General features: G+C 36.5%; 1 protein-coding gene across 6 annotated transcripts in view; it reads right to left on the bottom strand.

The window, feature by feature from the left end:
- Positions 1-7,532: 7,532 nt before the first annotated feature.
- LOC126184325 (sodium/potassium-transporting ATPase subunit alpha) overlaps positions 7,533-19,328 on the bottom strand; it is a 669,161-nt gene continuing 657,365 nt past the window's right edge. For all 6 annotated transcript variants that reach the window (XM_049926734.1, XM_049926727.1, XM_049926720.1 and 3 more), the window contains 3 exons: positions 18,261-18,391; positions 15,305-15,406; positions 7,533-9,019 (listed from right to left, as the gene is read on the bottom strand). In XM_049926734.1, coding sequence (XP_049782691.1) covers positions 8,899-9,019; positions 15,305-15,406; positions 18,261-18,391 — 354 coding nt within the window. In that variant the 3' untranslated portion in view covers positions 7,533-8,898. The remainder of the gene's footprint in view (positions 9,020-15,304; positions 15,407-18,260; positions 18,392-19,328) is intronic.

The following is a 19,328-nucleotide window of genomic DNA, read 5'->3' as shown; positions in this document are numbered from 1 at the left end:
TTCCAGTCAAATGATTTACCAGGCCAGACTCTTACCTAGGTAGTTCATCTACATCTACATCTACATGTTTTAATGCCCAACTAGAGTTACAGAGAACTGTCAAAGCCTGATTGACAACATATTTGTAGATAAGTCAAGAGTCAACAATATCAGTGTATGTCCAATTCTTGGCCTTTCTGATCATGGTGGCCAATCCTTTCTCTCACTGACATCAATCTGAGCAACAGTTCTGAAATTCTTGGGAATCCTTTAGAATAATAAATGATGAAACTCTCCAAAATTTCAACACCAGCCTGCAAGAGAGAGACTGGAGTCCAGTTTTCAATGAAACAGACGTGAACAAAAAGTATAATACATTTCTGAATGAATTTAGTCTATCTTTGAAGCCACATTTCCCAAAAAATAATTAGAAACAGTCTTGTAAGCACTGTCAATAAGTCATGGATCACTGCAGGAATAAAAACATCCTGCAGAACAAAGAGGATGCTACATTATTCCCTCAGAACTTGTAATGATCCAAAGAAATGTCAGCACTACAAACTTTACTGTAGCATCCTAAAGAAGGTAACAAATAAGTCAAAAAATATGTGCATTAAGTCTGAAATTGATAAGTCTGACAACAAAATAAAAACAATTTGGAATGTGATAAAATGGGGAAAAAAAGAAAAAAACGGGCACAGGACACCAATTGAAATTAAACAAGATACCACTATTGTAAAGAAACCTGAAATGGTTGCAGAAATCTTCAACAGGCACTTTTTGTCAGCAGCAGAGAAGACAGGCTGTAAAGGTTCTGTGGACGAGTCATTGGCTCTTCTACAGAAAGCTATCAGTAATAGACCCCCACAATTACCCTTACCTCATGTTACAGTAAAAGAGATTGAAAGAATTATTACCTCATTAAAAAATAAAAAGTCTGTTGCTGTGGACAATATTTCCTGTAAAATAGTGAAATATTGCTATAAATATGTAAGTCCAGTCTTATGCAACATATTCAATACATCTCTGCAAGAAGTAATAGTTCCAGACAGGCTAAAACAAGCTGAAGTGGTACCTCTCTTTAAAATAGGCGAGAAAAACAATGTTACAAACTATCGCCCAATCTCCCTCTTAACCATCTTTTCAAAAATTCTTAAAAAACTCATGCACAGGTTGACTGTCAATCATCTCAGCTTCCACAATATCCTAAACAAAAGTCAGTTTGGTTTTCGTGCAGGTCTTTACAGAACAAGCAATATTCTCTTTCACCAACCAAGTTCTGGAAGCCATGAACAAAAAATGTCTACAGTAGGTATTTTTTGTAACCTCTCAAAAGCCTTTGATTGTGTAAACCATCTAATCCTTTTGAAAAAAGGCAGAATATTATGGTTTGGGTGGTACTGGTGGTTCCTGGCTCCAATCATACCTAAAGGACTGAAAGCAGACTGTAATGCTGAATGGCTCATCCAAAGAACCTGCCTCATCTGAGTGGGACTCAGTAAGTTGTGGTGTGCCACAAGGCTCTGTTTTGGATCCACTGCTATTTCAAATCTTCATTAATGATCTCCCACTTTGTTCTGATACAAACAGTAAATTTACTCTTTTTGCAGATGACACTACAATTTTAATTGAGGATCTTACGAACAACAATCTTGAACAAACTAAGACTAAAGTTTTCAATAATACTGTAAACTGTTTTCTTCAAATGGTCTCTCACTCAATACAGATAAAACCCATTATATGAGATTCCATACTTCACAAAGAAATCTGGAAGACATTAACATTAAAAAGTACAGAGATCCAGAAACACAAAAAGCTGCGGTTACAAAATTCCTGGGTGCTTATGTAGATAGCAAATGTAACTGGTCAGCACACATTCATCACCTTTATAAAACACTTAGCTCAGCAATATTTGCACTACGGGTTATTGCTTCAGTGGCTGAAGTAGACACCATTAAGGCTTCGTACTTCGGCTATTTTCATTCATTAATGTCATATGCTATTATATTCTGGGGGGAACAAATGTCTCACAAAGAGCATTTTCACTGCACAAAAAAAATCCATTAGAATAATAAGTGGTGTCCATCACAGGCACTCTTGCAGGTGCTTGTTTCAAAAGATGGGGATTCTTACCACCTCCTCACAATGTATCTTTTCCTTGTTGACCTTTTTCTGTAAAAACCCTTCTATCAACAAAGTTAACAGCCAATTTCATGACTATAACACAAGAATCAATAACAGGCTGCACACTGAACTGAAAAGCCTCACTATGGTTCAAAAAGGAGCTTATTACTCCAGCATAAAGCTGTTTAATGCTCTCCCACTACACATCAAATGCCTTCACAAAAAATTGCCAGCATTCAAACAAACTCTCAAGCAGTACCTGATAAAGAAATCTTTTTATACGGTTGATGAATATGTGAAAGAAAATGTATATAATCACTAAGTTTGTAAGTGTTGCAAACTTAGTATAATTAATTTTATTTTGAGTACTATCATAGGCATATGACAATTATTTATTAGTATTCCTGTATTTCCTTTGTAATATTTATTTTATCTCAACTCCTGCATATATTACATATCCTTAACATGTGAAACAAAAATGTTCTGTTAACTGAATGTGCTGTTGTTTAGCTGATATCTTATTTACATTGCATCTTTTATTTATGGAAGATATATTTCAACTGTGCACAATCTGATGCATTCCATATCAGAAATATATTACTCACCCTTCATGTGAAACACAATTTTCTGTTAATTGATTGTGCTATTGTTTAGTTGATTTTTATTCACATTGTATCTTTGTACTGAATTATACAAGTTACATTTGAACTATGTAGAATCTGACACGTTCCATATCTTTGCGATTCACTCGCTACCACGATCTACGGAACATGAAATGAAATAAAAAATAAATAAAAAAGAGTTTGTGAATATCAAAATGTGTGAAATAAATGATCATATCTGTTGATTCCATTGATTTAGAGGCTTAAATTATTTACACTGCAAAGAGACTGTAGACCTTACTATTTGACATAAACTCAAATGAAGCTGATTCAGGTGACAGTAGTAGTGTATAACATGCAAGCTCCCAGTCATTTGAGTTAACGCAGGCTCGAGACTACACAAACAACCAAATGACATGTTTAATCAAAGATACACTTTTAACTGCTATTTACTGTATTTACAAAATATACACTAGCTTTCAATTCACTTTCAGGAAATAACTGTCCAACTTTTTCTGTTTATGTTCTTCCATTCACGTTTTCCTGATAGTGCTTCTCATTTTCTGGAGAGTAGCAACATTAAACAAATTTTGTCCTGATTACTTTTAATGACAGACCAACTTATTTCAGTGCCTCAGTAAGTCAATAACCACTTCCTCCATATCCTCATCGTCACTCTTTTCCTATATTGAACACACTTTGTTCACTATCTAGGTCACATGACAGCTAAAATCCCATTTTACAGGCATCAACACTTAATTACATATGGATGTAAACTTAATCTATGCCTCTCATTTCACAGGATTGATCAAATAAGCAGCTGCATCACGTAACTCACTACTATAACTTTCTAAGTTACTTTCAATGGAAATGTTGCAATTTTCTTCCACAATGCCATGGACTGCACGAAGCACTTTCAGTGATTTCAAGAAACTAAGGATGTCTGAACCTTCTTGCATAACCTGTTACAAGACACTCAACTGGTAATATTTCATAGCTGTGAGCATACGTTAGTTGTGTGAGTGCAGTAACAAGATGTAACACATCTCATAAAAGTCATTTGTCATCCGAAACAAGCACATCTGCTGGATGATAATGTGGTGTAACTGCACAGACACATCCAGAATCACAGACTGCATTGGGACACAAGCACAGACTACTGCTGGACAACATCCAGCACAACAGCCGCAGCCATTTCCACATGTGCATGGCCTGAGAAGTTTACCAACCTCCAGGAAGATTCTGTGGCTTGACCCACCGTTGCTCAACAGACAGACAGACCGCAGCCAAGGATGTTCTTCCAGACATTTCTGTGTGATGCATAAATGCAGCCCCTTCCACAAAGTCAGAACTGGACAGCTGTATTTAGACCCCATCTCTAATGACCTTGATGTCGACAGTATGTTAAACCCTAATTTTCCTTCCGAATAAGCAGCTCGCACCCCAGCTGCAGGGGAAGTGCCGCTGGCCACTTGCCTGCCATGCTGGGTTGAAACAGTAAAGGACGATGCCAAACCATTCTAGAGATGAGCGTGAGCCTGAAAGATTGTTTAAGTTCACTGGATTAATAAAGAACTATTTATAGATCAAATTCTTGTCAGGTCTTCAGCCGGATCAAACTATCATCTGCACACAATATTTCCGTGGTCCACCTGGCCGCCATCATCAGGTGAGAAAAACTAAGCCACTCTCGCCAGTTATCGATGAGAGCAGCTTAGCTTTTCTCACCTGATGATGGTGGCCAGGTGGACCGCACAAATATTGTGTGCAGGTAACAGTTTGATCCGGCTGAAGCTCCGACAAGAATTTGATCCGTTAATGCGCCGGGGAAGTATACATAGTCACATAAAGAACTGTTTATATTTGTTGAGTACTTGTCTACAGCTTCCCAAACCCAAATGTCATGCCGGTCTTCCCCCACTCCAGTGGGTGTCAAAGTACATCCTGACAAATGCGGAGATGGCTCCCACCAACCAATAGCTGCCATACGCCTCCCCCCCAAACTCTTAAAGTGTGTTGTACAGTAAAATAGCAGCAGGGGCAAAAACAGAATGGAATTAGTCTCTGAAGATAGTACTGTTCGTCCATGCTCCTAGTGCTTGGTTCTTGTTTCTTAGAATGTGCATAGTATTTTCGATTTTCCAACAACTGGCTTCACACACTGAATTTGCATAGAAAAGAACAGTAAGTCTGTACTATACTTATATTTGGTGGCTTGCACTTCAGTCTGAGTGACTGAAGTTCACATAGGCATTTCCTTCCAATACAGGGAGCATTTTACATCTGTTCTGGGAGAATGATTCTATTGATTATAACTGAAGAATTTATCATAAAAAGAACCATGTGCGTCTGTTAGCATTAAGTTTTTCCCCTGAACAGCTAGTTCTTGAATCCTGTAGCAATGCTTAAAATGAGAAATATATAAGATAATGGAAGGGCAACACTTACCTACAGAGGTTTGGTGCATGGATCACACAAACACACAACATGTTTGAGTTGGTCATCCTGATGCAGCATTAAATTTTCCTTCAGTCTTCAATTTCATGATAATCTCCTGCTCTCTCTGTTAAGATCAGATCTTATACGAAAACTACTGCCGCTTTATTCTGCTGGAGTCGAAAGTGCAGTGCTTCCCGTAAGTTTCATGTAAAGTGAAGCTTTAGGCACATCCTGTGACAGTCTGTTTTGGCTATTAGCTTTGGTTGCAAGAATTTAACAACTTTTCTTTATTTTTCTTACAGTCTCTCAGTGTTCATATGCCTACCCCATAATCCTGAGAAATTTTTATTGCAGTTTTGCCCCTTTGTTGTTTAACTGTAACTTCTAATTCATTTTACATTCTAAGAACAATACATTTGTGTTTATCTGTTAACTTCCACACTTTCTCTAATTTCAGCAACAACATGAAGTGTGATACACGTTAACACTCATTCCCAATAATCCATTTTAGAAGCTGCAATGTTATTGAGATTTACTGGCTAGCAGAAAAGAATGATCAACTAAGCATTCCTCTTGGCAATGTTCAACCGGATGTTTTCACTACATATTAACACAGAGCAAGAATTCTAATTCTGAAGGGAACTGTCAGAGAGAGAGAGAGAAAGACCTCCTAGGAGAAAGGGAGGCAACAACGCAGACAGGAAATTGGCTGCAGACATGTTGCGAGGGCTGAGCACCCACATTTACCTAGTGGTGAAATGAAAACATGAAAAATATTTCTGGGCTGCCTGATGGCGGAATGGGGGACTGCATTGTCTTCCATGGTAAAAAATGAGTCAGATGCACAATACTGTACTCTAAACAAAAATATTCATTCTAGTAACTATGCATGGAAAATGGATAAACTGCACCTTGCTCTTTAAGCAATTGACTCACATTTATCCTGATATTCTAACATAGGCTGATGATGGTCCGGCTAAACAGATTAACAGTGTATTAATCCTATTACTGTTGTGCAACACACATAATGTGTGTAACATATCTACAAGTCCGTGCAGTTCGTAATGAAATTTCAGAACTGTAACCAAATGAATGGTGATATCATCCTGGATTTTTTCTTTAGCATAAATAATTTAACACAGTTTTAAGGTATTCTCGTAAATGTTTTTTCTTCAGTAAAATAATCTATGAACATAACATATAAATAACATACATATGCACACAAAATTGATTTATGGCAGCAAAAACTTCACAAATGTTGAATTCTTCCTGGCAATACAAAAATACTTACATTACACGTGCTCAGTATAATCACTGATACTCAGTTTTAACAAGATGAGACGAGACGAGTGTATGAATTAAGATAAATGTATATCTCAGGTGAAAATTTACAACAATGTTTAACTCTTTGCAGATTTCTATTAGTTTCTCTAATGTGGAAGTGTCATTCCATAAATGATATAAGTAAATTGTTTACATTAATGCTGTTAACAGCTTCTGACCACACCAGTGAGTTTTGTTTATTGGAACAGCTTCAAGGCTTCACTATTACTGCTCTCAGAAATTTTTTGCCTGGCTAGATGTAACAGTTTCCTGCTGTTATTGTCAATGGCAGGCAGGATATTCACTAAGCAGGTATATACTTCACGGCAGTTACAGTAGTGTACTATTTACCTCATTAGTAAGGATTCATAATGAATGATAATACAATGTCAAACACTCCAGACAATGTTGGAGCGTTTAACCAAAATGACAGTCGTAATTCAGCTCACATGTATGAACAACAAAATTTGTTATGGCATGAGCTGAACACTGTGACTTGAGTGAACGAATGTAATGGGACAAGAAGGACAATCCTAGCCACAAAGGTTACCCATCATTTGCAGTACTTTTTGGCTTGCAACAGTTTCCTCAGAAAATGTATAACCAACAGTGTTACATAATTCTGAGACGATTAATAAGAGGCTAATTACAAAATGTTGTCCTAAGCCACCTACTCAAATTTTGTCATTCCAAAGCTTTCACTTAATTTCTCTAGTTTAGTGTACATTCTACAATGTTCTGTTAAGCAACCAAACTGAATGACCCTATTTCAAAATACAGCAAAATCTACAACTAAACTTAATGTTCAACACTTTTTGAAATATGTTATTGTCTACTTTCACTGATTTACCAACTCTCATTGTAAACTTTTGTGCTATGCAATGTCCAAGCTTCATACCAAATGCACTGTTGTGCAACAAACAACAATATGCTAAGAATAAAAGAGAACATGATTCATAAAACCGAACAAAAATGAGTGAGAATATTTTGGATTATGACTGAATTATATCTGAAGTTTTATTATTTTGTTACTAGAGCAACATAATGAATATATTGAAAGGAGAATATTTTAATAAGTTTGTTTATTTGTTCATTTAACACCCAAACATTGACACAGTTTATACAGTTTGTTCTCTAGCCTGTGCAAGAAGCTGGCGGAAAGTTTTCCTTGCTAACACAAATTAGAAACAAAATATTTCAAGCAGCTGAGAAAATTTAAAATATTTACAACAAGGTGAATGAAAATTAACGTTCCACCCTCTTCTCAGGCTGTCACGGGGAAGAAAGCAGCGTGTTGCAATCCATTACTGGCCACATGAGCCATGTATCATGATGACAAGGAAACACTAAACCTAATGCATGTCTATTACCTAAGCATCCAGTTCGGTTCAAGCATGGACATTAAACTGTTTACCTTTAAATCATCTATGTAGCTCAGAAACCTTTACACCTCTTTTCTTGTTAGCTAACTAATACTCTGGATCTAGTTTTAAGTGTTATTTACACCATTCTTCTCCTCCAAAAAGAAAAGAAAAGGAAAGAAAAAAAAAGGATATGAAAAATCTGCACTTATTACTGTTATATGTTTCAATGGAGATAGTTCAAATATCTAGTTAACACCACTGCTTTATAATCTCTCTTGAAAGTTTTTTCTGATGCAACTTGGGGAAAAATTCTCAGCAAGCCTGACTGGGGAAAAACCAAATTTTAACAAAGCTCTGTTACCACTTCTCACTTCCTACACAGATGATACGTTCACCCAAAACACAGCTTCCACTTAAGGCAACTATTCAGACGTGTGGAATGTCATAAAAGATCACCTGCCCTCCCCAAGAAGCTGAATGGTTGAGAAAGGCTGAACATGTCTGAAAAAGACTAGCTGGTTCTATCAAACAAGACACTTTTCCTGAAGAACAAGGCAATTCATCAAACTTCACATCTTTAACAGATCCCTCTTTTTCACTTTCCCATTGTAATTCTCAACATACACTGTACAATAAAAGAACATTGAGTTTGTGCACACTTTTCCACATTTCAATAACAGCTATTTTCACTAAACCAAAACATCAACTGCAGCAACCTGTCAAATTCGGCAGACTGCTATTGACAGCTCCAAAAGTGCACGTAAAAAAGAATGGCTTCCTGGGAGCTAACCGGCCCAGCCGTGTCCCTCGGACAGCGAACACAAAATGTTTAAAAGTGTAGTAGAAGAATACTTAACAGTGGAATTATATATAATATATATATCTTGCACTTTTAACAATCAATATTCTTCTGTTTTCTGTAACTGTTTAAATATCCAGACACTGTAAGAGCAGAACAGTACACGCATGACACACTCTGTGGTACACCGCTTTCCTCCTTCCTGATGTGCCTACTAAAACGTGGCAGGCTTAACGCTGGCACTGCTTGTCACCAGGCCTGGAGCACTCTAGTAGTATGTTTCCTGTTCCAGCCAACCACCTGGGTTTCGGCGTAGGTAGAAACGGCGCACTTCATCGTAAATGAAGATGGCTAGGGAGAACGGCAGTCCTGGTAGCCACCACACAAATCTGTAAAAAAAATTGAAAAGACAAAAGAATATGGGTAAGACAAGCTCTAAGCTACACCATATTAGTTTGAAACTTTCTAACCACAGGTATAAATACACGAACTTCCTTCTTTTTATATTTTTAACCACAAATTTGTGTCATATGCATGATAAATCTAATATTTTAAATGTTTTACACAAGATTTAAAGCATTATGTTACATATTATTCATATACGTATAGAATCAAATACAAAATTGTGTGTTGCACCATTTAGGAAAACATTCTAACACATGCTAGCCATTAACAACCTAATACCTTCTTTAGTGGAAGTCTTTCAGCAGCAAACACTCCTATGACAGCAGATTTCATTTCCAGAGGCTTGTTCATATGAATAGTTAACCCTTTTACCACCAAGTACGATCTAATTACAATACACAGTACCTACAAAATATGTAAATCCGGATCTAACTGTGATACTGATCTTGTGGACTTCCTTGCAAAAAATCTTCCTCAACCACCTCATTTCTCCTCCCTGAAGAAGGAATTTAAAAATGCTACTAAAGGGCGAGTTTTAATTTGAATAATTTGCACAATTTTTTCTCAAACTTAAAGATCTATTTTTTGTTGTGTTTTTATACATCACATTTGTTGCAAAAGCCTGCGTGCAGCATGACTACCTTGCTTTTCACATATTCTCACAAAAGAATGTTATGTGCAATTACAGTACTTACCACAAAATGAGAGTGGCAATGAGACATAAATAAAATAAAAAACATTGAAAAACATATATCATCCAATGGAATTTCAACAGGTCTAACCTCACACCACTTAAACGCTGACAGCATGGGTAGTTGTCATTGCAGATGCCTGTCAGTAATATGGGACAAGAATTATACAACTTCTCCTACATTGTTTACAAAAAGTTTTAGGCAGTCACTTTACAATACATTTCAAGCACAAAGTGATCATCATGTCTCCACACCCTGAAATATTGTCCACATGACATTCTGGAAATAGTTTGGAAGTGAGACAACTGCCATTAATTAACTTGCAGGCAGTGGACAAGTTCAATAAGAGCATATAAAAATGTTTGTGCATGTGTGCACAATGCTAGTTGTGTGTATATTTTTGCTACTTAATGCCAATAATTTCTTAAGCTTCATTTCCATTTTCCTTTGTCTGTTGACCTATATTTGTTTCCAGACAAATGTGAGCAGCTGTCACATGGAGAAATATTTAAGGTTTTAATGAGTAATAAGCTTTACAGCAATGATGAGCTAAAGTGCAATACGTTATTTTGAGAGACAGGGAACTGAGCCAGGCCCTGACTGAACTAACATAATACATTAATGATTGTCGGCGTGGTAGACTGCCTGCCAGCCTGAGTAGGGTCTTCAGGCAATTTTCTGCACTAGTTTAGGCATAATGCTGGGATGATCCCAAACAGCTGCCTCCAAGAATATGATACACAAACAGCTAATATACAATAATACGCAGAACAAAGCTTACACAATTCACACAACAGGTTCCACTCACAACTCTCCCCCCTTGGGTTAACAATGACTGTGGCAACAGGAAGGGCATCTGGCCAGAAAGTTAACATAAAATAAATTTGTCAAATCATGAACACAGGAAGCAATGTATGATGGGATAAACAGAAAGATGAGAAAGACAGATGATGAGCTAAGGTGAATTTCTCAGAAAAGGTGGAAATAAGTGTAAAGTATCTTTGTGATTAACCTGTGTGTCCACAATTTGGAACAGGATTCGTGGTGAGTCTGAAAATAATAGAGTCCATAATAGAATTTAAAACACAATCTCCCAGGCTCTCAACATTAACTCTAAAAGCTGCAAATAAAATGTACACAATAATAAATGCCCATGCCCCGACAAATGATAAAAATAATAAAAAAGAACACAGAGAAGAGGTAGAAAAATTTTGGGAGCTCTTACATCAAACGACGAATAACATTAATAAAAATCACATCAAAATTTTAATTGGAGACTTCAATGCCCAGTTAGGAAGGGAAAAGAGATATAGAGACATAATAGGGAAATGGACAGCACAAAGAAGAACAAACAAAAATGGCATAAGACTAGTGGAATTTTGCAGAAACCATGACATGATCTCAAAGTCGACGTATTTTAAGAGAAGACCAAGTAAACTAAAAACTTGGAAACATCCAGACTGGAAAAAAGGAGAATGGCAACTGGACCATGTCTGCATGGACAAGAATTACCACAAGGAAATTTACAATGTGAAAGTACTGAGAGGGACAGATACCGGATCAGATCATTACATGATAAAAATTAAAATTAAATTAACCCCATTAGCAAAGAAAAAATCCCACCAGAAGAAGAAGAGAACCTATGACCCTCATAAACTGATACAAAATGAGGATTATGAAGCACAAACCAGGGATATAAAAATAACAGATGATCTGGAAGAAATAATTCCCAAATTGAAACAAATATCCAAGGAAAAAACACCAGTGGTGGAACGATGAATGTGATGAAGCAGTGTTGGATCGACACGAAGCCTGGTTAAGGCATCAAAATGAAAAAACAGAAAAATCATATTTGGAACTCACAAAACAAAGGAAGACAACACAAAAAATAATAAGGAGAGTTAAACGTCAGTACCAAAAAGATATACTTCTAATGATAGAAACAAATAGTGAAAAAACAAACTCAAGAGACTATTACAAAATATTTGGCAGACAATTACAAAGATATGATCCTCCAACATTAATGTTAAAAGATAAAGATAATAACCTAGCCCATAGCAATAGTAAAAATACTGAAATTCTAGCAGAAACATTTAACAAGTTACTAAATTGTGAAGATCCCCCAGAACTTCTTCAGATAAACACAGAAACCCCAAATAAAACACCAGCAGAAAATACAAATCCACCTACAATTAATGAGGTCTACAGAGCTTTGAAAGAACTCAAAAACTACAAAGCAAGTGGAGAAGATCAAACGTTTGCTGAACTTTGGAAATATGCAGTAGAACCAGTAAAGATAGCATTACACCAATGCATAGTAAAAATCTGGAATGAAGAGAAATTACCAGAAAATTGGACTACTGCTATAATACATCCATTACATAAGAAAGGAGAAAAATCAAATCCAGACAACTATAGAGGAATTTCCCTTTTGGACTGCACGTATAAGATCACAGCAAGAATACTATACAACTGCTGTAAAGATCAACTAGAACTGGAACTGGGAGAATATCAAGGAGGATTTAGATCCTGGAGAAGCTGCCCAGAACAGATAATCGCCTTGAAGTTAGTTATGGATATCTATAAAAGAAGGCAAAAACAACTAGTCATAACCTTTGTAGATTTCAAAAAGGCGTATGATTGCATCCATAGATCTTCAATGATGAAAATATTAAGGAATTTTGGACTTCATCCTAAATTAATAAAAATGATACAGTTAACCTTAACAAACACCAAATCCAAAGTAAAATTTAGAGGAGACATATCTGAACCATTTACGATTAAAGCAGGGTTGAGACAGGGAGATTGTTTATCACTATTGCTATTCAATTGTGCTCTTGAATATGTAATGAGAGAATGGTACAAGGAAAATCCTATGAATATTAAAATTGGAACTAAGAAAGATAAAATAAACCTAAATTGCTTGGGATTTGCTGATGACCTAGCATTACTAGCTAATAATATTCAGGAAGCCACGAAACAAATAACAAGCTTACAAAATATAGCACAAAAATTAGGACTCCAGATATCATTTGAAAAGACTGAAATAATGGTAACGGATCCACTTGTAATAGATCACATCACAGTGAACAATAGGGAAATTAAAATAGTGAAACAATTTAAATACCTGGGTGAAATTATAACACATAAATTGGACGAGAAACCTGCATGGCGAGCAAGAACTAATAAAATGATAAAAGCTCAAAAACTAACATGGTCTACGTACAATAAAAAATGTCTATCAATTAAAACAAAATTAAAACATTACAAGACGGTGGTTCAACCAGATGTTAAATACGGAAGTGAAACTCTTTTTAAAGTCACCCAGAAAAACAGAATTGACAAAATTTTAAAAGTAGAGAGAAGAATTGCTAGAACATGCATAAATAAGAAATATCTTTAAGCTGGGCAATGGCGGATAGTTCCAAATGAAGTGGTATACAGAGAACTGGAGCCCATCACCGATACTATACGAAAGAAAAGGATCTCTTTTTGTGGTCACATTCTGAGGACACCAGAAACCAGATTATCAAGGAAAATTATTGAGAAACTCTGGAATTTGAAACAACAAGGAGGATGGCTTAAGGAAATAAGAGAGGATATGGAAGAACTGGAAATAACTCTGGATGATTTGCAGAACAAAACGCCAAATTTAAAGAAGTTGAGGGACACAGAAATAAGATTTAAACCAAAAATTGACAAACGACATACAATGAAAAGGGTATTTACAGATGAGGAACGACGAAAAGCATCGGAACGAATGAAGAGATACTGGGCCACTCGGAAGGGGAAAATACCAAAGAAGAGGACCAGAAATGAATGACTGAAGTGGTCCAATGAGGCCGTAAAAGCAGAAGAAGAAGAAGATTAACCTGTTCTCTCTGGTGAGACAACATCCTCAAATATTTGCCTATGAGAGGTGAAGAGGTGCAAGTCTTATTTCCACAATTTTGACTTGAGACCATATTTATAATACCCCCACACTGCTTCATTTATGAAAGAGGGCAGTCTTGCTCCAGCCAATGACGTATTTAAGTAATGATAATTGGGCACATCCGTTTCAACACTGCTAAAACAGCCATGGCTTGCAGCAGGTCTGCTGCCCTTCTTCCACAAACAAAGCAGTGTGTGATTATTACCTGTATGTGACTCAAGTTGTAATTGCATAAATTATACTTATGGCCCCTTTGAGACCATATTTATAATACCACCACACTGCTTCATTTATGAAAGAGGGCAGTCTTGCTCCAGCCAATGACGTATTTAAGTAATGATAATTGGGCACATCCGTTTCAACACTGCTAAAACAGCCATGGCTTGCAGCAGGTCTGCTGCCCTTCTTCCACAAACAAAGCAGTGTGTGATTATTACATGTATGTGACTCAAGTTGTAATTGCATAAATTATACTTATGGCCCCTTTTTGTCTCAAATACAGAAATATTTGAAAGTACTATAGTGACTGTCCCCCTCTAACTGTCAAGAATCACAATTCACTTCATACTTTCCATTTACCACATTCTTTTCTCTCTGTGCATTACTGCATTTCAGCTGCTGTCATTCCTTCCTTATCAACAGGGGCAAACTATGGTTTAACAAGTCATAGGGAATAACATGTTCCACTACTAACTGCTCAGATGTGCTGAAGCTCCAGAACAACAAGCCCATGGCATCTGATGATGTACCTGGAAACGTAACACTGTGTTCCGGTAGCTTTTAAGTATGGAACAGCCCACTGTGTACGCCTTGGTTTAACGTATGTGCAGATGGGGTACAAAAACTGTCAGCTCAGGACAAGGACATAGTGCAATGGGAGAGTGCATACCTCCACCTGCTGTGGAGGCCCACTTATGCTTTGGCATCATGGCTTGGCAGAGCCTTTTAAGTCACAAAGAAGGAGGTGTGGGCAGGCATCCCAATGCAAATGAAGAAGACTTGAGAACTGTCATTCTGTCTCTGATGCCAAAGCATTAAACATACATGCTACAATCTGTTGTAGGCTACAAGTTATGAGCAACCTCCAGCAAACAAAACCGTAAAACTGTAACAGCAGTTATAATACAGAAGAGTTATCCCCAATCTGATTACGTTCTTTCAGTAGCTTAAATAGATCACTGCTCTTCCAGCGCTCACTCCAATTGCAAAGGAAGAAGTCACAAAGCACAATTTAGTGGCACTGCACAGCAGGATCACTAAATCAATTAACTTCAAGAACGGTGACTGTGAATTATTCGTAGGTAAAGTTGACACACACATGCAATGGAGTCACAGATTATGTATGGAGTGCAACCCCACACCATAACCCAACAATACCAGTTACATTCCAAACACACACACACACACACACACACACACACACACACACACACACACTGGTGGAAACAACTTTGAAGATTATTAACTGACTTATGTTCATACAGGAATTTTATAGCATACTCCTTTGGGATGTGCCAGATAAAATATAAAATCACATGTCTACTTGAATACACATTTAAAAAATAAAAATATGAATTTTTGTGTTGATAAGATTGTTTATTTGCCTAGAAAATAGCTAAACATCTGATGAGATATCAACTTACTTCAGAGGATACATCCGCAGGCCTTTGTCCATGCCTGGACAATATGATAAGAAGGCAGCCAGAGCAGTCTCAAAAACAAGACCGAAGTTCAGAGCCCAGTTCCTGTAAATATAACAACCTTTTTAGCATCCAAGTGTACATAAAAGATTGAGGAGAAACTAAATTTTTATTGAAAAATCATCATATTTATTTGTTGCACTTTATTGTATTTCCATTATCTCCCAGCTGATTTGAAAAGCCAAACTTCTTTCTAGGATTCCGCACATCAATTGATAATAATAGAAGTCTTTATAGGATCAGTTTTTGTCAGTCTGTTTGTCTTTCAAGACCCCGTTTCCCTAGGAACGAGTACTGGTGACAAGCTGAAATTTATGTCAAGTACTAAGGTCTTTATTCCCTTGGCAGTGCAAAAATTTAAGTTTCTGAGTCAATGCAATCAAAAGATACAACTATTTATTTGTCACCTATTTTGACACTCGCCAAACCTATAGGTGAACTACCTATACACAGTAAATAATCCAGTTTGTACAGAACCTTCAGAGTGTGAGACCTACTAACACTTGTTTTTTTTTTATTTATTTTTTATTATACCTTGGCTTACACAAATCTATAATGAACAAAACTTGATGTTTCCACTGAATCACTGGGGCTGTAAAATATTTAGTACAAGAATATTATTGAGAGATGAAACCTCATGCCTGAAGGCAAAACCTATAAAAATAAATTTGACTCGTCTGGTACTTGCATCAAATATCTAAATTTGGACTATATCACATAAATTCTGATCTGAGATTATTTAAATTGAAAATAAAATAAAAATAAACAAAACCAATGCAGATACAGTACACAATATTAAAATCACCATGTATGTAAAATGTTACTTAGCAACACAGCACAGGTCACTGAATATATACAGTGTATCACTTCAGTATCTAATACATACTCACTCAATACAGAGTTCTCATTGCTATCGTATGGTCTACCACTAGTGACCACTTTATATGGTCATTGCTCTGCTTCTAGGTGTACATCAGTTTTGATGCTAGATCCAGGTAAGTAAAAAACCTCCTGAGTATGTGTTTGCAAGGAGCTGTATACATCAACGAAAGTTTTGTTCTGGTACCCAAAGATGCAGAATCAACTATTGTACACTAAGCATACTCTTAACTCATTTTTAACCAAAACTAACAACTGATTTTTACACAAAGCCCCACAATTACAATTAATTGTAATATATTGAATTAATCCATAACTGACAGCTTTGTGTGTTCACCCTTACTGTTTCTCACTTTTTGACAAAGCATCCACCTCCGCAGCTCATGGTCAGTGTGTCTGGCTGCTATGAGGAGGACCCACGATCAGTTCCCAGTACTGTGAAGCATTTTTCCTTGGTAGGAGGTCTGGTACAGGTGCAGTCAGTCTCATGAAGTCAACTGAGGAGCTACTTGAATAAGAACTAATGGCTCCAAGGTCAGGAAAGCTGACAATAGCCAGGTCAGCGATGTCTAATGCCACACTCCTCCTTACCACAATCCAGTGGAGCCAATGGCAGAGGATGACAAGGTGGTCCGTTGGTCTCGTTTGGTCCATCAGGGCCAGAATGTAGAACTGCACTTTGCTTTTGGCACAGTGGTTTCTACATAACGAGCCTCTACTGTTAAATTTTCCTCATCACCTGTCCCAGTTTAATGTTACACCAATGATGGTTTTACCTTAAATTATCCAATATATAACCTTATATCACTTTCAAGAAGGGTTAGGGAATAATTGCGACATTTGCTATTTACCTGTTAGTTCTCCTAGATGAGTGTCCTACTGTGTAAATATGAAATAAACAAATTTCAAAAAAAGAAGTGCTCCATTCTTCGAATTTTCAGCTCTCTACCACAATTATGAGCCAACTAGGTATACCATATCAGATGACATAAGGTTTTCTTCGTATTTTGCTGGTACATATCTGAAGTTTTGGTGACAATTTTTTGCTCAATAGTAACATGCACAGTAAGATACCATCTCCAATTTCTAAGTTAGCCAGACACTTCAACAGTAATGAAACTTACAAACAGAGAATGAAAAATGACAAAAAGAGTCATGACTTTAGGTTTTTCAGCCATTTCAGTGACTTATCAATCATTTGTTATGACTTATTAGTCATTTCTTACTTCTATTCTCTCTCCAGTCTCAGAAAACAGTCCTCCTCCTCTGAAGACCTAACTATTTTTCATTATGTTCATTCTGTTCCTGCAAACTACTGTCAATAGATTTCATTTCATATTTGTTATTTTGCATACTTCAAAATTATTTAAGAAGTGGTCTACAGTGACCAACTTATTATCAAATACTACGTACCACATTCATTATTTAATGAAGTGTTTGTTCCACTTTGAAGTAAGCTGAAGTTCAGTCACAACAGAATACTCGCAAGAATGGAAATATTTCTGTAGCAGTTATGTTTGTCAATTTCTTCCCCCTCCTCTCTCTCTCTCTCTCTCTCTCTCTCTCTCTCTCCTTCCCCCCCCCCCCCCCTGCCCCTCCTTCCTTTTTTGTCCTGGTGATACTGCAGGGCTTTCAGTTTTAAGCATCAAAATATTTGAGTGTATGCTATGGTTGATCTTGTTTCTTTAATCTGTGTATTTCCATGTGAAAACATGGACTTTATATCTATTTTTTTGAAAACCTAAATCAACATGTATGGATGACAATTTCAATCTCATTCCTCTCATGTGTGAATTGTATTTATCGAGAGTTTCAACCACTGTGCCATCATGTTTGATAAATATATATATATATATACTCCACGTATTTTCATATTTTTAATCTTACACTATAGAAATTGTCAATGTTTAATGTATAAATACTTGATCAATACCACATACGCTGAAAACTGTGAAGGACATCATGCACAAATAGCAGAAATAATTGTGAAAATAATGAAAGAGAAAAAAGTTGTACACACCTCATTCCCTGGTGAATGATAGAGTTGCGACGAGTCTTGCAGATGATCAAATCAGCCCACTGCACAATCACAATTGTTACGAAAAACGCAGTGTGGCAGGTGTATTCCAGTTTCTTTCTGTCCTGATAGGTCTGTAAATATAAGTCATTACAAATATCATTGTTCTAATAGAACCCATTATCAGTTCTGAGTATGTATCTTAAATTAAAACTAATATACAACCCACTTTTAACTAAAGCAGTATGTACATACCATCCTTCCTCATTTAGTTTCAAAGGTTCATCACAGGACAACAGCAATATACAACAGTAAATGAAACACTGTCAGACTGGCACTAGGCATAGATTTACGACACAAAAACAGATACTTTACAAGACAAAACATCAAAAATTAGTTACATATCATGTGAATACTTCTTAAGTAATATGCTTATTGGTGAAAACCTTGACAGTGTACTGCTCAATGAATCTGAGGACATCTTAAATGACATAATTCATCATAATCATTTGTGTTTTTAACTACAAATTATTATTCAGCTTAAGAGGTATCAGAATACAATGCTGTAGGTAAGGCTATCAAACCAGAAGCATGAAACTTAATTACAGGATATGGCTCAGGCCATGCATAAATAAATCACAAGACATTGACTCTAAGTAAAGGTGTGGACGGTATTAGCCATCCCAGCATTTGGTCTACAGCTCACACAAGCTATTATCTTTGTAGTTAGGTGTGTTTGGGGCTCAGTCTTCAATGTAAGTTTAAAGTGTTATTTATGACTCCAACAATTTCAAAAATATTGCAGAAAGCACAATTAACAATTTATGTTCTTAACCTAATGGAGATTCCTTGATGGAATAAGACATAAAATAAAGGGAAGGCAACCACTAACCTATAGCTGACTGATGTCTTGCACCCAGGAACATGCAACAGAAAATCTTATTTATACTTGCTTTCAAGCTCTTGCTCTTCCTCTAGAGAAAATACACACATTCACGCACACAATGCAGGCACGGTTGAGTGCATTTGCTCTCTCTTCTACTACTGGTAGACAGAGAGTTCAAAAGCTAG

This window comes from Schistocerca cancellata, chromosome 1 (assembly GCF_023864275.1).
Source record: "Schistocerca cancellata isolate TAMUIC-IGC-003103 chromosome 1, iqSchCanc2.1, whole genome shotgun sequence".
Classification (NCBI taxonomy): Eukaryota; Metazoa; Arthropoda; class Insecta; order Orthoptera; family Acrididae; genus Schistocerca; species Schistocerca cancellata.
The sequence above is the reverse complement of the archived record's forward strand: the minus strand, read 5'-3'. Positions and strand labels throughout refer to the sequence as shown.